The sequence below is a fragment of the Cupressus sempervirens genome, chromosome 2, assembly GCF_028749045.1.
Source record: "Cupressus sempervirens isolate cs-2001-9-10 chromosome 2, ASM2874904v1, whole genome shotgun sequence".
Taxonomy (NCBI): domain Eukaryota; kingdom Viridiplantae; phylum Streptophyta; class Pinopsida; order Cupressales; family Cupressaceae; genus Cupressus; species Cupressus sempervirens.
In genome coordinates, this window is record NC_143119.1 from 93,201,692 (window position 1) to 93,228,169 (window position 26,478).

Below are 26,478 nucleotides of genomic sequence, written 5' to 3' on the forward strand. Positions count from 1 at the left end.
CCGGACGACAATTACAGAATATTCGAAACAGATTAAGAAACAAAATACATTAACTGACTAACTACAACAAGATAGATCTGTTTCTGCCACATCACTTTCACATTCATCCCATGCCTACACCAAACTGGTCTCCAACTCATGATGCATCTGTAGCCTCTGGTAACACAATATTGTCTCCTTAATCAAGCTGACCTTGATAGCCACCCGTGCTGCTTTCTCTTCCAACTCCTGGGTACACCTAGCCAAGTTTTGCTCTATTGCCCTCAACTGGATGATCAGCTCCGCCCGAGCTCTCTATGCATCCACCAAGACAGCCTCACGTCCAACACCTACTCCAAATACCTCTGGTACACAGACACTCCATGCTTGCAGTAGCTCCAAGTCTCATCAACTGGTCACACTTCCCACGACTGATAACCGCACCTATTGGGGGTCTAGGAGGCATCGCCCTGAGCGGGGTCGAGGGGCAGAGCCCTAGGCGCACTCCCTGTTGCGATATAGGGTGGGGTCAAGGGGCAGCGCCCTGCCGCCAAGACCAAATTAGCTCTTTGAAAGCCACACAAAACTCCATGGGACACACCATTTTTGTGAGTTTTTTCCAATTCCACACTCTTTTTGGCAACTGCTTATGTTTTTCTACCTTCCTACGTCTTTCCCTTCCCTTGGGCATCGTCCGTCATGCATTCTGAACATTTTTTATTTGTCGACGTTTTTTTTTTGCTCCTTCCTCTATTTTTTTGGAACTCTATAAATCCAACCCTTGGCCACCAAAATCAAACATTTCTGCCCTAGCTTTCCTTTGACAAAGATGCAAAATTTCTCCAGAACTCCTCTCCTACACTGTACGGTCTATATTTTTGTCCCTTTCATCTCCTTCACCATAAACTGATTCCATCGTACCACCCTACGCCTTCCTTCACCTGTTGGTAGCCGTGTGGGCTGCTATTACTAGTGCCTTGTGTGCATTTATGTTGCCTTCGTACGACCATGAAAAAGTACAACATTGAATCCGTACGACGTCAAATAGAAGGCTTAATCCAAAATATGTACAATGTGAGCAGAGAACTCAATTTGAAAATGTCGTTCGGTGCTTGGTGTCTTTCTTAGGTAAGGCCGTACGGATAGCAAACCGAATTTAAACCTCTAAATCTGTACTGTAGCAAGCCAAATTTGTACTTAAGCAACTCCGTACGGTAGCAAGCAGGCAACTTATCCTTCAAAATTCGTACAGCAGCAACCAAAACACTTATCTTGCAAATCCACAAAAAATTAAACCTCTAGATCCGTATGAAATCCGTATGCTAGCAACATGAAGGTAAACCTCCAATTGCCGTACGGTACCAAACAGGGAAACCATCTTCTAAAATCCGTACACCTTCAGAGATTTTTAAATCCGTATGGTGGTGGTTAGGCACTTTAGTCTTCAAATCCGTACGCGAAGCTTTAGTTCTTGAAATCTGTACGCCAAGCTAAATCCGTACGCTAAACTTAGTCTTGAAATTTGTACGCCAAGTCCATTGTATAGTGCCCTTCAAATTTGTACTTTAGCAAATAGCAAACTTTAACTTTCAGATTCGTACCTTAAAATCCGTATGCCCATAGACTTTAATCAAAAAACTGGATGTCTGCAATCATTAAATCTTCGTACAAGATGGGGATATTCTAAGGAAATCACCGTACGGTCACTTAAAGGTACCATATGGTCACTGCTCTTTCCTTTTTTTTTTCCTTATTTATTTATTTATTTTCGCAAACTTCATAGAATTAGTTCTCCTTTTGAGCTCCGTCATCCTGTGATGACGAGGGAGTCGTTTTGGCATGGTACATTTTTAGCTTCGAGCCATTGACTGCCTCTGGTATTTCTTGTCCATCTAATGTCCACAACTTTATCACTCCGTTGTCACCTACTTCCCAAATTTGATATGGCCTGACCCATCTGACTTAAAAGTTTCCTGGTTTGATTTCGTTTCGTCCATCATACTTCAACACCAGCTGCCTCGGATGGAAGTTGTTCAGTTTCAGGTGTCTATCATGCCATGCTTTGCGCCTATTCTGTGTCACCTCCATGGCCCATTGTGCCTGCAATCGTCGCTCATCAAGTTTATTTAAGTTACATGATCTCTCCCTCCGGTTTTCGATATCGCTTAGTTTGTTCTCGACACTTGGTACCATGACTTCCGTCGACTGCCACTCCTTGTCGTCAATAACCGTATTTTTGATTTCAGAGCCTTTATTCCGTAATGCAGAAGCTTTTATTAAACTCCTCCTCTTTGTTTCCTGTGCAGACTGTATGATGGTTTTTCCTTGCTGTTGGCACCTTTCTACTATATTCGTGGTCCGACATAACATTTTCTTTCTGCACCGTCCGTTTATTGTGTTCCGTACGGTGGAATCTTTCCTTTTTCTGGGTTTTACTGTATGTTCTTCCTTTCAGCTTCAGCCGTGACCGTCTTTCCTTCTTCTGCTTCTCTGTATTCCTTTGGACATTCATTTTCCTCTTCTTTCTCACCTTCGTCAACCCTTAACATATTACAGCTCGGAAATAGCTCGTAATCCTCCATCTGCCAGTGGAAAAGGCCGTTCACCGAATCGAAATGATCGTTCGTCAATCCACCTTCCAACCGTAGGACTCCTTCCTCATTGGGTTCCAATCGCTGCTTTCTTTCATCCTTTTCTTCGGAATCAGATGATACGGCTTCTTCGCCCACCATTTGTGTGTGTAAATCCTAAGTCACAAGGTTCGCCGAATTTCAGCCATGAGGTTCGAAATTTGGCGAACTTTAAAACAGCATGAAAAAATGGTTAAAATCCGCCCAAAATTCGCTACATATACAACATCAGCTTTGAAAATTTATTATTTAGGGTTTTCTGTGTTTTCATTTTCTTTTCTGACACCACCAAGAGGTTTTATCTACATTCGCCGTTTATCGTCGATCGTGTCGATCGTTATTTGCATTTTATTGTCTCAGAGGGGTGGGAGAAACTACCCACGGATGTACAGGAGATAAATTTGTGATTGCGATTCCATCCAACAAAGGATTTCTAAAATATTGTGGCTAGGATTTGTTGAGTGTCGTGGCTGCTGAAGAAAATGGAGGAATGCGGGGCGTCGGGTTTCAAACTATAAGTTTTTCGTTTTCGATGAAAATATTTTTAGTGTTGGGTATATTTGTTTTCAAAATTTCTAATATTTATCTTGTGTTTTATACTTTGATAATACTATTTTTTATGTTAATATTGCCTTTATTTTTATATATTGTAGTTTGAAAATAATGTGTTAATATTATTTTTATTATAGATAGTTGATATAATATATTAGTGAAATAAATATTGAAATAAGATTACATATAGATACTGTTAATATATATAATTTACATAATTTTAATACTATTCTCTATATAATGTTTTTATTATATATATATGAATTGGTAAAAGAAAAATAAATTATTTATTTTTCTATGCTATATTTTTGTAAAAAATTAATTTCATATAAAGCGAATTTAATTACGAATTTTTTTCGAATTTTTTGTCCTTCCCAAACTTCATCCGAATTTGATGATTGTCGAATACGAACACGAACTCGAACCTTGTGACTTAGTGTAAATCAATAGTGAATCAGCATCCCCTGCTTTCCATTGATATTATTCTTCTTCCAATCATGCATAATCCTTGCTTGTACAAGCCATCCTCGGCCCTGAATGACATCATATCCTCTCCTCTTCAGCAGGATGACAACGAAGTTGAGTAGGAATGACTGTGTTCCGATAGTTACTGGTTGTGTCATCAGGACTCCCAATGGTTTGATCCTGTGCTGGTCTGCCGTGAGCAACTGCAAGGTAGGTGGCCACAACGATGGCTGTCCCAACTTCTTCCAGGTATCTTCTGGTAGGACGTTTACCCCTGAACCTTTGTCCACAATTGTGTTTGCCAGAACAGTTCCCAGAATTCCCATCTTGACAACTGCCGGATGCCGTTCGGATGTGAGGGCTACCAGCATTGGGTCCACTGCACCTGCTTCGCTTTCCTTCTCCCTTCGGTTCGCTGTACTTGCTCCACTTTCCTCCTCCCTTCTGTGTTCTCCTGGTAGTTTAGTAGCTGGAGCGATGTTTGTGAGTGCCGATCGGAGTTGAAGCATTGTAAGCAATAGATCATTTATCTTGACTGGCAATTCGGTTTGTAATATCTGTCGTACGATGTTCTGTTACGCGCAGTTTCTTGCTAAGGTACCAGTAGTGTCCTTCAAGTGTGCTTTGTCTGCCTACGTCACCGTCTCAATTTTTGCCCGTGCTTCCTCTAATCTTTTCTTTTCCTCCGTTGGGTTGGGGTACAATTTCGCTTGCTTTCGTGTGATTGCGAGAACCTCCTCTTCGTCTGTCCCGATGGTGATTAGATTCACTCGTAATTTTGGGCACTTGGCATCTTCATGATCTCCTAGACTGCACCATTTGCATAACAACTTTGGTGCGCTTGCCATTGTACAGTCTCGGGCGAAGTCGCCCCACAAATTGCATGCTCGACATTGAACCATCGGCCGTACGTTCGCATTGTACTGAATTCGACTGCAGCTCCCATTATTATTATTAGCATTGTTGTTGCTGTTTTGCTCTTGCCTATTGTTTCTGTACCCTTCCGAGGTGGCACCCTCCGTACTGGAGCAGCCGATCGAATCTGACATTGTAAAACATGTGAAACGATTTGGAGGGCGAATGTCATAACAGATACAAACGAATGGGTCTGACAGTTTCCGGCCACCCTATGGGGTGTCGCAATTGATTGGTTTGCTGATACAGATCCCCAAAAGTTAAACAATTGGGAGAACATTAAAAAGGAGTTTATTATGGAATTTCAACTGTTGCGTGACGACAACGAGATCGTAGCGGAGATCTACAACACCAAACAAGGGAAAAATGAAACAATTCGAGTCTACGCCAGGAAATTAAAAGATTTGATAAATAAAAAGAACCTTCCCGAAGGGACCCGTCGGCTGATACACAATTTTACTGTCGACATCAATGGGTAAATAGATTAATGCATACAGGCAATAGATACGAACATGTAACAGCAGTACTGCTTTTATTATTCGCATATGCCAAAGACATTACATTATGCTTTTGACGATGATTACAATATCCCGAAAGGTGTATAAATACTTTTTGAAGAACCTTCCCAAAGGGGCCCGTTGGCTACATGACAAGAACCTTCCCGAAGGGACCCGTCAGCTACATAACAATAACCTTCCCGAAGGGACCCGTGGCTACACAATATTTACTGACGACAATGTCAAACTACCTTCATACATCTCTTTATATCTTTGTCTATCTGCCTTTTTCGTTTTCTTTAAACCTATGCTACTCAAGGATGCGTTTTTGGGCCTAAACACTAGGTTTGGGGAATGAGGACAGTTTTGGGGACAAGGAGACAATTGGGGACGTTTCCAAGCTGTCCTTGACCAGGGCAAAAATCTGAAAACACATTTTTGAAACTTGGGAAATGGTCAACGAGTTCCCACCAACCGTCCTTGGGAAGTCCAAACCGTCCCTCATCTGTTCCATCAATGGTTGGATGTTTTCGACAATGTCAAGGCATTTAACGGAAAAATTATAAAAAAATTGCAATTGTTTTGGGCACGTGGGCCCCATGCAACAATAGAATAATAAATATAATAAAATAACATATGGTATGTTACTTAAAAAACTTTGCATTTGTTTTTGTTTCACCACTGCCCTGGCCGAATGCAGTAGACACACAATCTCATACGGTTTCCATTTACACAATTTTTCTGCTCATTCTTCGTTTGCAGAGCCACTCCTAAGCAGAGCAGAAGGCTTTGTGATCATTCTTCAAATTTAAGATTGTTTTTTTGTTTCGAGTTTGAAAAAAAACAAAAAAAAACAAAAAAAAACAGACAATTGGACTTAGAATCTTAAATAAATTAATAATAATGAGAACACAAGTATCAATCAGCAAAGTGGAGTAATACTCAGCTTTGTGATTAATTCTTGTATTTAAGTTTTTTGGCCTTCAAATTTGATTATATATCTGAAAGAGAAGCTTGGAAATCTGAAACACTATTTTAAAAATATTTTTATGAAAAAATAAAAAAAAAGGCATGATATATTTTTTTTTCTTGACTTTCATAATAGTGGGTTTGCAATAATAGTGAGAGTGGTGATGATTGGCAAGAGGATGAAGTTGGGATTGGGGGCAGTGGAAGTGTTGGGAGTGAATCCCTTCAGCTGTCTTGAAAGGGTTTGCACGAGGCCCTTTTGACCCTTTAAAACTTCTACTTTGCCTTGTTCATCCAATAGATGTCAAAAAGAAAAATTCTTGTAGATGTAGGATATATAAAATTCTTGCGATGGTATAATTAGAGGGAGCTACACTCAGGTGTAGTCTCATTTCTTGGGTGCAAAGGAGTTCAATTTTGTAAAAATCTAGAGAATGCAAAAATAGTGTTATAGATTAGACATGGAGGCTGAATACAAGTCTAAAGGTCTGCCCTTCATTATGCCTCCATCCTCAACCATCTACTCATTACTCTATGTCATCTAGTGGTAGTGCCTTTCCTAGTGTGGAAACAAAAAAAAACAGACAAAGGAAAGAGGAAGGCTAGTGATAGGAGGCAGCCAGCGTCGGTTACAAATTTGCTCTATGCACAGGAATGGGAAATGTTAGTGTTCCATTTTGTCAACGTCATCCCATTTTGTGTATCTCGTTCTCCATTCCTCAAGAAAATGTTAATAGGTGCAAGTACAGTAGGTCCCTCTTTGGTACCCCCTGGAGAGCATAAACTATTCACTACTCTCCATGATAAAGCTGTAATAACCTTGACCCGGTTATAACGTAGACAGCACCAATTCTACCATTTTTTTCACTTATCAAATGTTTGGCATTTTGACTAACACTTGTCAAGCAAACTTTTACCATTGAAAAGAACCAGGACATAGATTGCAAATATACGTATGTACTTTGTTGCTTGTGTTTAATACCTTTGAATTTGAGTGGAAATCTAATAAATTAAAATGCAATGCTAAGGAATTAAGTTCAAGAAATGATAATCTCTCTATTTTCTCCAGGCCAATTCTGATTTATTTACACCAATATCAGCACTAATTGCAAATACATTAAATAGACATAACCAACATGTGGAACCTGGACAGCGTGCAGAATATTAATGAGATGAATTGGTCAACTGAGCTCCCAGCTTGCCAAGTGTCACCTGAGAACCACTCCCAAACCTCTGTTAGGCAGATTTAGATGCAGCAGCAGTCTCACATGCAAATTGCAGCCATTACGAATAGCTGTGTGAGCCACAAATAGGGGTGTGCCTCCTTCAGAACAATCTTTGGCCTCCAAACACTTATTACAGACCCTTAAAGGTTGAACACAGGCCTTTTGGAAATGGATTGCAGGCTTAGAAAGTTGAACTCATACCTCAGATTTCCCAATAAAGGCCTGTAAATGATAAACACAGACCCTAAAATGAATCGCAGGCTTAGAAGAATGGACACAGCCTGTCAACTAATGCCAAATCACTGCTAAAGCACGCTATACTTCCTTCTCCAAACTTGCAGAGATATGCTCTGCAATTGTAACCTCCTCTACTTTAAATCGAACCCACAAAGATGGATAATAAGATCCCCCACAAACTCCAGAATGGCTGCCAATTAAATGACTTCCCAGACAAAACAGGAAACAATAGGGAAGATCTGTAATTCAACTCAGACAAATCTCAGAAGTAATTCACAATACTTCAGCTGTGAATTACCAGGCACTTCTCAATTTCAGAACCTTATACTTCAGCAAGGACAAAGAAAACATCAACCTCATAAATCCTTACAAGATAGCGAAAAGCAAATAGATAATCAGATGATTCATTTGCTTCACGAAGCCACCTTTTATAACCCACTTGGCTTCACCAACACACCATTAATTAGAAGCTTCAATTAGATTCTTTTAATTAATAACTTTTCTAGCACATGGCTTCATGAAGATGCTTTTCTCTTAGAGGCTTCAACTTTTAAATATAACAACTCCTTGCATGTTTTTATTTAATACTCGGCTTAGGCTTATAATTAATTAAATAAATGGCCCCTTCCAATGATGACTCAACCCTCAACTTAAGTGAAATTATGAAGTTATAATTTAACTTTATAATAAGCCATTTAATGACTTATTAATATTTTGGCCACCAAAATGATAATAACTCCCAAAATACTTATCTTTTAAATATGTTGTCTGAAACAAGAGTTACTCCTATTATTCCCCATGTGACCAAATGCACTTTCCCAAGGTAGAAATGACCCTCTCAATAACTTGCCATAAATAGCAAGTGCATGAAACTAAGCCCGAACAAAATCCAATTTGAGGCAAACGAAGATCAAATTGGAACATACTGAATTGCGAAGAAGACTAAGACCTTCTCAAAGCCAAGCCTTTGCCTCAGAAGACCCTCTATCCACAATAATTAGCGTACGAGGATCACAATAATAGACTAATCTCTTAAACTCTGGTTCTAAAAAAAATGAGGACACTACAAAAGCATATTCCAATGTGAGTTTGTTGATTGAGGATATGAGGTGTACTTGGATGAAGACTGGTTTTTCCATTGTGATGGATGGGTGGCCATTAGCTGTTCATCAATATCATTGTCACATCCCCAGCTGACTCTTATTTTCTTAGAGCTGTTGATTGTTCAAAGAAATGCAAGGATGCAAACTTCAGTTTGGTATTCTAAGAGAGGCCATAGAGGAGGTTGGGCCTTCAATTGTGGTTAAGGTGATTACCGATTTAGCACGTGTGTGAAGTGGCTGTTTTGATGGTGAAGGGTGCTTAGAAGCAGATCTGTTGAACTCCATGCTGTGTTCATGCATTGAAGGACATGGATAAATTGTTTTGGGTTAAAGAAGGGGTGACACAAGGTAGAGAGATTTAAATGTTCATTTACAATCACCACACCTCACTTGCTCTCTTTAGCATATATTCAATGAAGGAATTTTCAAACCTGTAGAGACAAGATATCCAGCTACTACATTTTGCTAGAGAGGGTGGTTGAGGTGCATGAGGCTCTACAACTTAGGGTAGTGAATTCAGAGTTGGAATTGATGACTTACTGCAAAACACTACCAAAGGAAAAGCCATTAAACTGAAGATCCTTAATGATAATTGCTGGTCCACTGTGAGTTAACACATTGTTGATTCAAATTTTCATTTGAAAATTATAATTTTCCTTCAATATTCAGATTTTTAAATATTTGATTTTAATTAAAAATTCTGATTTTTGGTCATAAAAAAAATTAGATTTTGACATGATTTTGTTCTTAGTCGCATTGCAGATATATTCTCCATCATCTCTCCTGTTGTAATTGTCATAAGATGTCCTGATACAAACTCTCCTAACCTTGGAGAGATATATGAGACTATGGACAACATGCTTTAGAAGATGAAGCAAATAATTTTGGTTCATAATAATGAATTGGTCTTATATGAGGAGTATATTAAGCCAATTTTCTTGCGGAGTGGAGTGATAGGAATACTGTACTTCACATGTGGTAGCTTATGCACTAAATCCAAATTGGTATGAGCTTGGGCCTGGAGGTGTACTCCTTTTGAGGATGATGAGGTGAGATGTGGGATTATGAAAACCCTTTAAAAAATGTATTCATCTCAAGATTCTAGTACACTTGTGAGCAATCGGTCGCCTTCACAAACCTTGATGGTCCAAACTTCAGCATACTAGAGGCAAAGATGAACAGAGCAGAAATGGAACAGAAAAGACTTGTTGGATGATTGCAATGGTCTGGGTCAGATGCACCACAGTAGAAGTTGCTTTCAATTTGTCTCCTTGCACAAGTTGCTAGTTCCTTTGATGAAGAGAGGAATTGGTCTAAATAGAGCTTTATCCACTCTGTGAACAGGATTAGGATTACTTCTAAACGAGAGAAAAAGCTAGTGGTTGTGCATAGTGTTCTACAACTTGCAGAGCGACAGGCCCCAACATATCAACAGACGTAGATTTACACTGGGATCTTGATCAAGAGGATGCCACCCAGGTTGATGAGGACGAGGTACCACCAATATTGGTTGGCATTCTGTTGGATGATGTAACCTTTTGCAGCTGAGGATGACAGTGACAGTGACATTGATATGGATCAAAATTAGGGGTAGCTGTCATACCATCTTTGTTTTCATTTTGAGTTTTACTTTTGACATTATAATTATATGATCATTGATGGTTGATACATTGATGGAACAATAATTGATTCTTGAATTTGATATATGATACATTATTATGATACTTCAAAATTTAAGTCTTTAACTTTTCATTTTGTTAAAACTTGAAACTTGCAGCATTTGCGTATTTTGATATATGATTATGATATGAATCTATGATACATTGGTACTTTTCAGTCTCATTTGATGCCATCCTATGATGATTCGATTTGATGCTATGTTCTATGATAATTTATTGAATGGAATTGATAATTTTAAATTTTGTTGCTATGATGAATGTTACAAGGTTATGTAATTCTGAAATCCTGAATTCATGAATATATTTCAAAATTCAGATCTCTCTCTCACTCTCTCTCTCTCTCACACACACACACACACACACATTCCAGGGTTGAACAACCTGCTCAATTTGGAGAAGTAAAATAGAAAAGTTAACTTTTAAGGATATAATACTAAAAGCCTGTAAAAAGCTTACAAAGGGAGGATTATCATTGTAAATTCAGTATACTGTATTTATCTTTTAAAATCTCAGCTGTCTTTAGTTTGTTTTAGCTGTTTTAATAGCTGCTACCCTGATCTTCAAAATTGAGAAATTTCTTGCTTTCTTAAAATTATGTGACCATGTCTCTGTGTTTATTTGTCCCAGAAGCTTAGCACAAGTGTCTTTAAAACTAGCAATGGAGGATCTTGGTATGCAAAGAAGATTTTCAATCACACTTATTTGGATGACTTTCCTGACGAGGAAAGCAATGCAACATAACATTGATTTTGTCCCTCCGTTCCCCACTCCCAGAAACTTGGAGAGGCACCATTGTTTCTACTGCATCTTTTGATAAATACCCTTTTCTCTGTGTTTTGAAAAAGGGCTTACGTGTACGATTATCTTCTGCTGTCATTTTCATACTAATTTTAATTTTCGGTTATGAATGGATCACATAATGTTTAAATTCTTACCTATTTCAACCATGTACATTACAAGCATCACTCTAGTCAATATATATGAATTTTTTTTGAAGTCAATGTTCCATGGGGACATGGCAGGAGTTCAGCTGGTATCTCTGATGTGGAGTTGGGCAGTTGCAAGGGATCCTTTTTTGCAGGATGGGACAACTTGCTTTATTTGGAATATATAGCCTAGAAAAATTAATATTTAAGGATAAGATGCTGAAAACCTTCAAAAAGCTAACAAGGCGAGGATTATTATTGTAAACTCGGTATCTTATAATTTTTTAATATTCATTTTCTTCAAGCATCTTTATGTTACGATATGCAAATACTTAAAATCAGTGTTCCATGGGGTTTGGCCCAGGTTATAGGAGATATCTCTGAAGTGAACTTGCGGACATGCAAGGGAAGTCCCCCTCTTTTCAGGGCTGAACAACCTGCTCAATTTGGAGAAGTAAAAAGTTAACTTTTAAGGAACGAATACTAAAAGCTAGTAAAAAACTTACAGGGGGAGGATTATCATGCGAATTCAGTATATTGCATTTATCTTTTAAAATCTCAGCTGCCTTTAGTTTGTTTAAGTTATTTTCATAGTTGCTGCTCTGATCTTCAAAATGGAGAAGTTTTTCGCTTTCTTAAAATTATGTGCCTATGTTCTTGTGTTCTGGTGTCCCAAAAGCTTAAAAAAAGAGTCTTTAAAATTGGCAATGGAGGATATTGGTATGCAAAGAAGATTTTCAATCACACTTATAGTGGATGGCTTTCCTAACGAGGAAAGCAATGCAATATACTTCCAATATAATACAGTTTAAGATAATATTTATTACTTAAGATCCAATAACGACATGTCCTACCTGTTGGTACACTTTTATATTTATAATTGTGAAATTACAATCACATGATTTCAACATTTGTATCTGGTATATCATGTGTTTTTTGGAAATTGCATATTTTCTCCTAGAATATTGCACCATTTGAGAAATATTTTTGGGATGTAATATTCCTGACTTTGGGATTATAATAGTTTCAATTTTCTGTTATTTTTTTCTTTTCTGTGAATATGTTTGATCACTTTTATCTATATATGCCTTAGTGTCCATTCTCTTTGCATGGGTAAGAACAATTAAAGCCTACATTTTTAGTGACACTAGAATATTCCATAATTGTTTCAAACTGAGTGTCAATTTACTCTGATTTTATTCTGCTAAAGATGTGTTTTTTAAGTTAAAATATTTATGAGTGTGTTCCAATTGCACAGGTAGTGGAGCTTGGCAAATATGAGGTTGATACATGGTATGTTGTTGTTGTGAAAATGTTTCTTACTATTTAGTTTTTCCTTATTTAGAAATGAAAGCTAAGAGTCACAATTGAATAAAACAATTCATAAACCATCATATAAAATTTTAAAAATAATGAGTTGGAGTTAGATATTTATGCTATTTGTTTGACAAAAAATAAAAAAAATAAAAATGAAGTGCTAAGTTTGATATATCCATACTGCCTAGTTCCAATTTATGTTCAAGTTCTACAATGAGTAAAAGCGGGAAACAATAATTTTTGGGATGAAGTTTGATAAAATAAGATACACAATTTTAACAAATTAAGTTTGTTTATGCACATTGCACTTTTTTCAAGAACCTAATCATTATTTGTGGAATCATTGTAAAAATATTATGTATTATTGCACTGGATTTGAAATATAGATATTTAAATTTTGTGGGATATTATCCTTGGGATGGCTCCATTTTGAAACAGGATTTCACAATAAAAATAGAAGACAAAATTAACAAACAAACAAATATAATAAAATTTTATTCTTAAATTATCTACATTATTAATATTATAATAATGGAAGAGTATAATATATGGAATATAATATAATTATAAATGATTGGCCATAATGATATACTAAATGAATAATAATAATGATAATAATACATTTATAAATAAGGATCAACAATGATAACAATAATAATATTTTAGTATAAATTAAATAAATGCATTTAATATAAATATTTTATAGTATCATATATTATATAATGTTTAAATGTTTGATATTATCATATGTTATAATATAAATATAAATATTATATATTATCATCAAATAACATTATACATATATATAAGTTATAATTATACAATATATTATATATCTTGTAAAAATATAAATGTGAAATATATATTATACGTGTGAAAGAGTCGGTCGCATGTTGGAATGACAGTCGGAGAACTCAACCCCCAAGTAGGTGTATGATGAAGAGATTTTCAACTTTGTGCCCCTAAAGAAGAAGTGGAGGTGAGAGGTCTTTGTTGATGTATAGCATCAATTGAAGTAATATTGTATCCCAAAATTTATGATTTAATGAATTTTGTTCATTTACCAGTGGAAAAAATATATATATATATATCTTCAAATATTCACAAAATAAACTTCATGTGTATTGGGCTTATGTCTTGAAGATATCGGGGCTTTGTATTTTACCACCGATTACAAAGTAACTTGTTATACATACCGCCGATTGCAATGAAATATATTATATGATGGTTGGTTATGTTTAGTTATAGTTAGTCATGCCTATGTAGAGGCATGACCCTACATGACCTTTGGTCACTTAGAGTCATGTCTCTATGGAGATGTGACTCCTTGTATTTATATATATGTGCTAGAGATCTTTGGGATTAATATCAATCTAAGGCATAAAAGTCCTTGTGATCTACTTCTCCTCTTTGTAGATTATAATAGTTAAAACATTGATATTCTATTGGTGAACAATTCTGAAGATTACTGGATAACAATTGGATTATTTTGATATAATAGTTCTCACTCTATGAGAGATCCTTAAAATTAACATGGTATCAGAGCCATTCTGATAAGAAACTCTATTATATAGACTTAAATCTAAAATCTCAGACTCACAAAATTTAAATTATATCCTCCAAATCAAAATGGTTAATCACGTAAGTTTAGAGGATAGACTTGAAGGAGCATCAAACTTTTCATCATGGGAAATTTGAGTCGTGATAATATTAAGAGAAATGGAATTAGAAGAGTACATAGAATCAAACAAATCCATGCTTGAAAATGATCTAGATAAAACAGCATGGAAAAGACACAACAACAAGGCCATGAAAATTATAATAGACTCTGTGAAGGATCATATTATTCCTTCTATATCTAGTCTTAAGACTGTATTTGAGATGTTCACTATTGTTAAAGACACGTTTGAAATCAACAATACTAGTAGACTGCTAACCCTAAAACAAGATCTACTATACATAAAGATGAATAATGGGGAGTCAATTACATCCTCTTTTCTAAGAATTTCTGAATAAAAAGATCAACTTGCAGCAATTGAAAATCGAGTTGATGACAAAGAACTTAGCATGATAGCATTAAGAGGACTTCCTCTATCTTGGGAAACATTTATTAGAGGTTTTAACTCTTGACCCAAGCTTCCTAAATTTGAATTACTAAAAAATGAATGCGCACAAGGAGAATCAAGATTAGTCTAAAGAGGACTAAGTATAAATCAGGAGGGAGACATTCAAACTCTTCATGCAAATTCAAACAAGAAAAGAAAATTCAAACATAATAAGAAGGAATTTGACAAACCATATAATAAACACAATTGGTCTAAAGTAAAATGTTTCAAATGTGACAAAATTGGTCACTCACACAACTTCTGCCTTGCATGGAAGAGAATTCAAGCAACCCTAGCAGAAATCAAATAAGAGAAAGTAGAGAAAGAGGAAAAAGAAAACTATGCATTTTATTTAGCTCTTTCAAGTGAATTAAACTCAAACAAAGACACTTGGATTATAGACAGTGGAGCATCTCGACATATAACAGGTTTTAGAGACAAATTTGAAAGCTTCTTAGAATACTCCTCAGAGGAAGTCACAATTGGAGATAATTCTACTCATCCAATCAAATGTATTGGCTCTTGCTTAATTCACCTAAATTTAGGAATTACTCTCCAACTCAAAAATGTTTTATATGTACCTGGTATAAAAAGGAATTTGGTCTCTATATCTGGTCTTGCCGATCAAGGATCCATAGTCACCTTTCAAGAGGACAAAGTTCTATCTTGGCCAAAGAGCTCTAATATCAAGAAAGCTATCTCTATTGGATTTAGAGACAAAAGTCCATATAAACTTTGTAATAACCAAAATTTAGCCCTAAGTCATGAAACTTCAAATTCTATCGAAATTTGGCATAGGAGGCTAGGTCATCTTCAGTATTGCGCATTTTAATCTATAGGAAACATTGTAAAATGATTACCTTGTCTTAAAACTGATCACTTCAGCATCTGCAAAAGATGTGCCCTAGGCAAAAACACAAAGCAATCATTTCCTAAAAGTGTTCACAAATCAAAATCTATTCTTGAACTTATCCACATTGACCTTTGTGGTATGTCTATACCTTCTCTAAATGAGTGTCTCTTTTATGTAATTTTTATTGATGACTATTCTAGAAGAACATGGATCTACTTCCTAAAATAGAAGAAATCAGCTAAAGTATTATCAAAATTCAAGGAATTCAAAGCTCTAGTTGAAAACCAGTTAGGACAGAAAATAAAAACACTAAGGTCAAACAATGGAGGTGTATATGTAATGTCCCTTTTTCTTGGGTCATGATAATTCTATGTTGTCGGCTCACTTCGCCTAGGTTTCGAGGACGAAAAAGGTTCTTTACGGGGTTTAGTTTGAGATTTGACCTAGAAATTTTCAGTTTCACACCCATCCGAGCAGTTTTGGCAGGTTGTTTGGATACTTACTATTTTCGGTACCTCAGTGTTGTTTTGGAAGCGTCTCGCCGAGAGCTTTCCAACAAGCTATTGCACATGATTATCGAAGTTCATTTGGTCAGCAATTTTAATGCTTGATGATTATATGTTTTACTGACTAAGTGACTATTAAAGCTCATTTAACTTGTCACTTTATTTAAAAAGGTACTATGTTCACTTAAGTGACTAAAGGACAAAAAAGGTGCTTTCACATTTTTTAAAAGAGCGTGCATCACATTGGGAAAAGTGATAAAGGTACAACAGACTCCACATGGGATGCTATGAAGATGATAATATCTAAAACAAATATTAATCTGGAGCTGGAAACAGTTGCTGGTTCTTTCTTCAAGGACGCAAACCCTTGAAGAAGCATTTGAAGGTTGGACGCAAACCTAGACTTCTTACAAGTTTAATCTACATTGCCAATCTGACTGTGATTTTTGTTTATAAGATTGGATTATTGGGATTGTTGCATGTTATTGTATTGTTGTTGTATAATACAGTAACGTTATTGGACAATTATTTGTATGAACTTTTGAATGTTGGAGAAATAAAATAATCTTTTCTGAGTTTCTTGTATGCAAATCTGCTGGTTAGAAATTGATTAAAGTTTTGGAATTTATATTGAATATTGGTTTTCTGTTTGGATTTAAATCTGCATTTTATATCACGGGTTTTTGGTAAAATATCCGGAAAGGGTTATTACAGTGGTATTAGAGCCAAGAATCTTGCCATCCTGTGGAATCACGCAACACACAAGAATTTTATGAAATCCATATACTTCATATTCTGGTTGCTTGAATGTGAGTGGTGAAACTCTGAGGATGAAAACCCTCCAGTTCATTTTTTGAGGAAGTTGGACCTCACCCCAACCCCTCATCTCAGAACTAATCTGTACTACAGATATGTCTTCATTTCAGTTGTTGACAGGAGCTTACATCTGAAGTGGGAAGCCAAGCTATTGATTTTATTGAATAGCATTGAAAGGCCATACTTTCCAGTATAAGCAGGAGGAGTTAGAACTAAAATAAGCCAAGTACTCCACATTTAAAGAAGATACTATTTCCATTGTTTATTCTTGCGTATGCGTTTGGAGTGAGAGGCGTGTTGAGTGGAGAAATTCGAAGGTCAATGAGTCGTGTCTAAAGGAGACTCCAAGATACAGGTTTACTTTTTCTTAAAGTGGAGCCACGCCAACGTGATTGAACAAGTCAATAGTGGTTTAATGATCCACGACTGGACGATATTACCATAGTGCGGGTGAACTCACGGGTTTGGACATCACACAGTGAACAGCTTAAACGTGGTTGGGAAAAGGAAGAACTGTCGGGTTGAAGGCACGTGAATGCACGAGTTACTTTACTAACTGTGTATCGGGCTAAGCACACAACTCCACGTGCTCAGGCAATCTGAAAGATCACACCAGTAATTATCTGAGAGGGACGGCTATGAACTATTGCTCTACAGGTCTGCGATAAACTCATTTACATATTTCTGGAACTAATATATATTTGGCCATCCTGATAGCAGGGACAAGTCTCAGCACGGGGAACTCCATTATGCACGTTTGGCAGTTTTGAAGGCATTACGGGTTGAAGGGAAGTGTTAGTATAGTCGGCATTCACCATCATATGCAATACGTGGGTCAGACATACCAGGTCGCGGTATTTAATATCCTCTAAACGAAACAACAACAAATTCTTAACGTAATCGACACTCCTGGAGAGACTCATCGTTGCTATGGTTGCCAACACATAACCCACCTACGACAATCTCAAGAAATGGTTGGTCATTACTTGCCCATGAAACTCCATTTTTAATTCGATATATGTAATATTTGGTTTTAACTGCTAGACAGTCAACTTAAACATGAGTCCACGTTCAAACTTAAGACTGGCTTAAAACGACTGGGTATATTGACATTCAGTTTATTATTTTCTGATATTTCACTTCAAGAATGATAAAGACATTATTTATTTCCAAGCTATGGTTTGATTCTAACTGTTTGACGAAATTAATCTCTACATTACCTTATAGTTTTAATCAAACAAATCAGAGGTTTATTACAATGTATCTTGCCAGTTGGAATAAGAACTCCTGATAACTGTTTATATATGCTCAGTTGAGAAAGTCGAACTTTGTGAATTAATGCAGTAACTCATTGTCACATTTTAAATTTATATTTTGAGTGTGGAAGGAAGGAAACCAGTATGCTATGAAGCTACTTGGGAAGAGTTTTTGTGCTTAATGTATCATGTTTTTCCAGAATAGAATCTCCACACATGTTAACCTAGGCTATTCAAATGCTGTTCAGAATGTATTAGAGGATATTGTATAACTGCTGACAAATTTCCAGCTACAATACGAACTCTCTGAATTTGAAAATTATCTCAGAACATTCTCCATTCTCATTCAGTAACTTCAATCAATCGATATCCTTACTACTCAGAGAGTGTACATGGTTCTGCATCGCACTTTGAAAGAGCTATCAACTAAACGTTTGACTGCAGATCAATGTACCTTTGCAGAGATCACTCCTCAGCTTCTTGATTATATGTGGCATCATTGGCGCAGTGATATGCAAACAATTCTCCATGAGTTTTCTATGTTTGTTCAATCTCCTGTTGAAACATTGAATATTAAGTTCAGTTTAATACCATTTTTCATGATGAAATCTGGAAATGTTATTGGTTAAATGCATCAATTCCTAGTATAGGAATTAATACGCAGTGGTTTAGGCTGTTCAAAAGTATTGTTCTGAGGGTACTAGAGGTTGTGGGATAATTGTTTGACAAAATTGCCAGTTACTGATCGGAATTCTCTGGTTAGAATTAGCTAAGAATATTACAATGAATCCAGCTCTGGCACTGAGAATCCAATAAAGATCAGCAAAACCACACCTAGGGCTGTACAGGACAGTATTAAAGTTGAAGACTCTTTTGTGGTTTAAGTGTAAAGGCAAATGATACTTGCAGCAAGAAGCAACTGGATGACAATATAAAGGTTGCCGCCAAAAGGAGCAGATATAGTTTGATGATAATTCTGATAATTTATTGAGCAGGAGTATATAAACAAACATTTAGTTACTTAGCAAGTCATTGGTATTACAGAGCATCTGCAAAAGAGCTCATTCCCAGAATTATCAGCTGCAACCATATAGGAAGTCGTATGGCCATGAAACAGTGGTCGGAGTATAGGAACTGATGATGGTTTGAAGGCTTTATCATTGGTAAAACTCGCCCCAGCTTACCCACAACATCACGGTTTGTGTACCTATTGATGGGACTGAGATTTCTTGGTGAATGTTTGACGAAATACCTTAAGCCTAGATCATAATTCTTTGGTCAGAACTGGGAAGTTTATTACAGTGAACTGGACATTGAATTAGTTAGTTAATCATGTTTACTTCAAGTACCCAAAAGTAGTGGGACTAGAATATGGAGAAGCTTAAACAAAGTTTGAAAAGGTTGGATGAAAATCAAAAAAGGATGAATGAATTGATTTTAGACCCTGTAGAACTAGACAAAGTGGCACGATATACGGTTTCCATTGTTAAGAGGACTACATCATAGAGCGAAGAGAAAGAGGAACAAGAGGTCTCTATAGTATCTAGAAGCCTCTATGATGAATTCCCAGTAGTTAGTGGCCATCATACAACTGACCTTATGGAGAGCAAAAATTAGACCCTAGAAAACAAATCAGAAAATTCATTTGATGACAATGAATCCCAAGATCATGATATGGATGGACACGCAATCACCTTGGAAGTGGAAGTGCATGCTGATATTGTTATATCAACAGCTTCTACCTCGCCAATTGAGCCATCCTATGAGGTGCATGGCAACAAAACCCTAGATATTGAGGAGTGCCTAGATGACAGCATACACGATGCTGCTTATCATATGGTGAGTGACATTGATTCAACCTCATATCACAGTGCGGATGACAAATCAGAAGATTTGTGTGGAAATGTTTCGTCACAAGGGGATCATCATTTAGCAAGCCAATTGAAGGTTAATGATAGGATGGTTGCACAACCATTAAGCATTTTGATGTTGCTCGTCAAATGCTGGCCACCTATGGTTGGAGTACTCCTTTGACAAATGAGCATGGTGATAGTGTTTTTTCCCTTGTAGAGATACATGCACTCCAAGAAACGATTGGACTGATGAAACAAAATTACCTACAACTACTTGCTGATAGAGATTTTTTTATCAAGTGGGATCGCATTTGTTATGTTGCATTGTAGGGAAACGAGGAGAAGGTTGGTAAGCTCACTCATGAGTTTGAGGTGACTATGGACTCTTTGCAGAGTGCCCACTTGGCCCTTCAAGAGTCACAATTATAGATTGAGAAGCTTACAAAGGAGTTGAGTTTGGCACAGTCTCCACCAATTGCAGATATAGTACATTTACATATAGAGGCAGTTGATAAGGATTTTATATCCGTGGGTTGTAGTAGGGATGTGGTTACATCCATCACAAATATAGTTACAAAGGTTTTAGCTAGGATGAGTACCTTGTTGGAGTATAGTAGAGAACCACTAGTTGTGTCGAGTTCTCCTGAGGTTAGTGCCGTGACAGTTGATACAAGACAATTTACTGGTAGCTCTCGTGTCACAATGGTGGATTCTTCTGAGAGTTGTGTGGTAGTACATGACGCTACTTCGTCATCCACACAGGGCATTCACAGTGTGTCATCTGGTTGGGAGTATAGTTCTCATGTTGATTTGTTTCCATCTCCTGGAAGCAAATCTGTCACTTCATTCCATGCAGCTGATTTTGGATGCCGACTTGTTGATTTTCAAAGTCAGAGGGATCAGCTGCTTGATTCAAGTGTTTTTAGTGATGAGTCATTGACAGAGGTTGGAGCATTTTACCGAGAATACACAGTGAGGAGTGCTCATCATTTTTCTTTTGACCCACGCACGAAGGACTTGATGATGCATCGATGTGGATTGGTTCTAGAATTATACCATCCTTTATGGGATGGGTATTCACCATCTTCGGAAGATGGGATTAGCGGCTGCAAGCATCTGACTCAACTGTTTGTGGGGGATTACTTGCAGGGAAAGCTGTCAGTTATACATCATGTTGATATGTATCAAACATGGTTTGCTACTTCTATATCACAAAATTCTCTTATGGGTACATGGCTACAGGACGACTATGGTGTCAATTGGCATGATGGTTTGGTTAGTTATCACATCCATGGGACTTTAGCAGGAGCTATAGAGGGAATGTTGTGTTATAGACGCTACCAGGTATTTTTATCTCTATATGGCGAATGGATGTGGGGTTCGATCATTTTGGTATCCAAGTGGCGACAGATTTGACATGATGTATTGGGTGCTATCATCTTGTGGTGGATATTGGTATATTGCCGAACTCCCATCTTCACTTGACAATAGAGACTCGCAGGGTGACTCATGGAGTGAGAAATTTATTTTTACTGAGGGTATTGGTACACATAGCAGCAACATATGGCAGTTGGTGTCCCTTAATGGTGTGGCAGTTGGTGTCCCTTAATGGTGAGCCTTGGGATCCTGGCATTCAGTTATTTAGCACATCGATTCCGCTTGTACTATTTCACTATTTTGGATTTGGGATGATGCATGCCAGGTTACATGGGCTGAGGAGTAGAATCTCATTCTCAAGGCAAGTATGGGATCCTAACATCTGATTTCTGCAAGTATGAGCGGATTGCTTAAGGGCAAGCAATCTTTGAGAAGGGAGGCTTTGTAATGTCCCCTTTTTCTGGGACATTATAATTCTGTGTTTTCGGCTCACTTCGCCTAGGTTTCGAGGGCGAAAAGGTTCTTTATGGGGTTTAGTTTGAGATTTGGCCTAGACATTTCTAGTTTCAGACCCATCAAAGCAGTTTTGGCAGGTTGTCCGGATACTTACTATTTTTAGTAAGTAAACAGAGCATAGTATTTTTAGTACCTAAGTGTTGGTTTGGAAGCATCTCGCTGAGAGCTTTCCAACGAGCTATTGCACGTGATTATGTGAGTACATTTGGTCAACAATTTTAATGCTTGATGATTATATGGTTTACTAAGTGACTATTAAAGCTCATTTAACTTGTCACTTTATTGAAAAAGGAACTATGTTCACTTAAGTGACTAAAGGACAAAAAAGGTGCTTTATCCCACATTGCTTAAAAGAGCGTGCATCCCATTGGGAAAAGTGATAAAGGTACAACAGACTCCACATGGGATGCTATGAAGATGATATTATTTAAAACAAATATTAATTTGGATCTGGAAACAGTTGCTGGTTCTTTCTTCGAGGATGGAAACCCTTGAAGAAGCATTTGAAGGTTGAACACAAACCTAGACTTCTTACAGGTTTAATCTACATTGCCAATCTGACTGTGTTTTTTGTTTATAAGATTGGATTATTGGGATTGTTGCATGTTATTGTATTGCTGTTGTATGATACAGTAACGTTACTGGACAATTATTTGTATGAACTTCTGAATATTGGAGAAATAAAATAATCTTTTTTGAGTTTCTTGTATGCAAATCTGCTAGTTAGAAATCGATTAAAGTTTTGGAATTTATATTGAATATTGGTTTTCTGTTCGGATTTAAATCTGCACTTTATATCACAGGTTTTTGGTAAAATATCCGAAAAGGGTTATTACAGAATACATTTCTGAAATTTTCAAAAACTTTTGCATTACTGTTGGGATGAAGACAAAGTTTTCTGTACCATATAATCCTTAACAGAATGGAGTTGCAGAATGTAAAAATAGATCAATTGTTGAATTAGCCAGAGCAATGATGCATGATCAAAACCTTCATACTTCTTTCTGCGCTGAAACATCCAACACTATAGTTTACATTCAAAATAGATGTCCACACTCAGTATTAGAGAACACCACTCTTGAAGAAGTATTTACGGGTATTAAACCAGATCTAAGTCACTTGAGAATATTTGGGTGTCCTGTTTATATTCACATTCCTCAAGAGAAAGGAACAAAATTAGAACCATCTGGAAAGAAGGGGATACTTGTAATGTTCCCAATTTTAATTAATTTGGGGCCCAAGTTATTAATGTTTGTATTTAGGGGTTTCGATTGATTTAGTATATCTCAGACCCATTTTTATTTTTGTTTTCGTAGTTTGTGTCGCCATCGACTATCTTTGTACAGCCTCAGAAAGTTTTCCGACGGGTATTTAAGGATGGCTTGTAGGTAGTAGTTGGTATGTTTTTGGAATATATTTTCTTTGTACTACGGATTCCTGTTGGAGTTCAGAATTGTTCGCCATTTCGGAAGTGAAAGATATTCCCTATTTGGCTTGTGCGGTTTTTGTGGGATTCAACCCTCACCCTATTCCGTGGTTGCATTGTACTTCTTTGTGCGGACCTGGCAAGTCGGCGCTCCATCTTTTGGCAAATATCTATTGTGTGGGTTCGATCTGTTCTGGTTCTGTGCACTGATGCATCTCTATTCATTTGTGGATCCATTAACATTCTGTGTTTGCATATATGCAACATTGTGTTTTCAATACCCTTCTGTGTGTTGTTCGTACGGCTCAATTCCTCATTGATCTTCATCTCCGTATGGCTTGTTGCTTGTCACTATATAGCATATTGTCATACGGCCTTCAACCCACCTGTACGGTCAACAAACACCACTGTATAGACATCTAATTCCCTATACGGCCAGTGCAGTCCACCATTCCACCATCACCGTACGACATTCACTAAGACACCGTATAGCCTGTTGGGCACCCCGTACGGACTCCTACTGTCAGCTTCTAGTCACACACCGTATGGCCAACTGATCTTGTATTCGTACAACATCATCCAGTCACTGTATGCCATCCTCCTGTGCACTATCGTACGACCATCATTCAGTTCATAGCGGAGGCAATAAAGTCTCTCCTCTCGTACGGCCATCAGGCCTCTCACCACTCCGTACGGCTTGTTCAGTTTTCCTGTCGCCTGTGATTTTTAAACAATCCAGACACCAAGTAGGATGTGGGTACATTACAGTGGTATCAGAGCTAGTGATCTTCCCAGCCTGTTGGGATGATTGAGAGATTGTGGGATTGGGATAGTGCTATGGCACCAAGCAGCAACGGAGAGTGGTGGTTGAAGACACTGCAAGGGATTGGCAAAGAGCTCAGCGAAGGTGTTGATCTTCCATTAGATATATTGGAAGTATGTTTGTGTTGGGTGGACCAATTACCTTCAAGATTTATAGAGAGAATCCTCTCGCCGATTAAGGATGCCTTAAGTCAACCCATGCTTTTGAGACACCATGACAAGGATAAAAGATTGGCAGTTGCAACATCTCAGTGAGGTCTTGAGAATTTTTGCTCCTGAAGCACCGTATGATGATAACACCATGATAGAGATATTGCAATTGATAGTTGACAGCTTTCAGAGTCTTGATGACTTCAGTAGTGATCCTTTTGGTAGGAGATCTACAATATTGGCGAATTGTGCAAATGTCAATGTAAGTAATCTTCTCTTAGATCTCGAATTGCAAAATTTGGTTCATGATATGTTTCATCACTTCTTGGTGACCATCAAGGAAGATCATGATACTAAGATTCCAATTGCTATGGAGAGTTTTATGATTTCGTTCATTGAGGAGATGGATGAAATATCCTAACCCATCACATCTATGTTATGGGTTGTTCGTAATCTTGAATGTGTCCCCTCTATAGCCGCATGTAAATTGGTCAGTCATATTTTCGAGCATTGTGAAGAAAAACTAATATCTCATTTGCACAAGTGGGAGAAAATAGATTGTAGTAATAAGGATGATGCATTACACCAGAAGGAAGACATTAGTACAGGATTGCTCCAAGAGGAATTGCTAAAACTTCCTTCTACACCAACCGGGGGAGAATGCCAAAAAATTGAAGAAGCTGCTTGCATGGATCTTGTGGAGACATGTACAGACTAAGTTATGCTAGTCACCAAGGTTGTTGCTGAAATTGTGTGTCTTTTATCGAAGCTATGTCCATCATCATGTCTGTCGCTAAGGTTGTATGTCCGTCACCGTCGTGTCTGTCACTATCATGTCTGTCACTAATGTCGAGTCCATGTCCGTCATTGTCGTGTCCGTCACCATCGTGTCCGTCAAGTTCGTGTTCATCATTGTCGTGTCCGTCATCGACGTCGAGTCCATGTCCCTCACCGTCGTGTCCGTCATCATCGTGTTCCTCATTGTTGTGTCCGTCAAGTTGGTGTCCACCAAGTTGGTGTTCGTCACCATCGTGTCCGTCACCATCGTGTCCGTCACTGTCGTGTCCGTCACCGTCAAGTCCGTCACTGACGCCGAATCCATGTCCATCACCATTGTGTTCATCATCGTCATGTTCGTCACCGTCGTGTCCATCAAGTTGGTGTCCGTCAAGTTGGTGTTCGTCACCGTCGTGTTCGACACTGTATTGTCCATCACCGAGTTTGAGTCCGAGTTTGAGTTTGTGTCCGTCATTGAGCTTGTGCTTGTCGTCGTCGTCGTCTTCGTGGTCATCCATGTCATCATTGTGTGTTAGTCAGTGCAGCTACAATAGTTGAGACATTGCCCATTGCCGAGGTTCTATCCATCGTCAAGGTTTCAACTAGGGTTCTGTGTGTTGCCAAGGTTTTATCTACAGCTACAATTGCTGGGTTTGTACCAACATGGGCATCTGTGTGTATGATCATACACGAAGAAATTGATGAACATGATGACATCGATATATGTTATGTGTGCACCAAAGAAGATACATCTACATGTAGCTAAATACATCTTGAGATATCTAAAAAGCACTATTGGCATGAGAATCGGATATGATCAAGTAGACATCAATCTTCATAGATATTCAAGTTTTGATTGGGCAAGAAGCTCTACTGAACGTAAGAGTACTTCTGGATGTTGCTTCAGTCTTGGATCTGGAATGATTTCTTGGTTCAGCAAAAAACAATCCTCAGTTGCATTAACTTCTATTGAAGCAGAATACATTGCCTCTTCTTTGGGAGCTAGAGAAGCTGTATGGTTACGAAAGTTGCTAGTTGATTTGTTCAAAAGGCCTTTGAAGCCCATTGTGATTCATTGAGATAGTCAAAGTTGTATCAAGCTTTCAGCTAATCCAGTTTTCCACAATCGTTCTAAGCATATTGAAATTCCTATCACTACATTAGAGATATGGTGGATCGAGGTGTTATCCAATTGGAGTACATCAATACTAATGAGCAAACAACGAATATCTTTACCAAGCCTCTTGCTAAAGTGAAGTTGGAATACTTCAGAGGAAAACTTGGTGTGATTAAATTGTAATATTGGATATTGAAGTTAAATTTTCAATTTATGTGTGTTTATGCTTCTATGATAGTTGCATCAGATATGTAATGAAGGTAACGATATATCATGGACATATATATTCAGAAGTTAATCCTTTGTAAGGTGACGATCTTGCAAATGATACCTCTTATCATGATGTTTGTTCCGGTTATGCTGGAAGTCATTGATAACGAATGCATTATGATTACTCTAGATATTGTTT

The 26,478-nt window shown here is 37.5% G+C and overlaps 1 protein-coding gene across 5 annotated transcripts in view; it reads left to right on the top strand.

Moving 5' to 3' along the window:
• The window catches only part of LOC149571189 (histone acetyltransferase of the MYST family 1-like), a 256,088-nt gene that overhangs the window by 75,088 nt on the left and 154,522 nt on the right, over nt 1–26,478 (top strand). For all 5 annotated transcript variants that reach the window (XR_016359776.1, XM_089812762.1, XM_089812765.1 and 2 more), the window contains one exon: nt 12,437–12,471. Coding sequence is in view for 4 of the 5 variants with exons in the window: in XM_089812762.1 (XP_089668888.1) it covers nt 12,437–12,471 (35 nt within the window). In the remaining variant the exon portion in view is untranslated. The remainder of the gene's footprint in view (nt 1–12,436; nt 12,472–26,478) is intronic.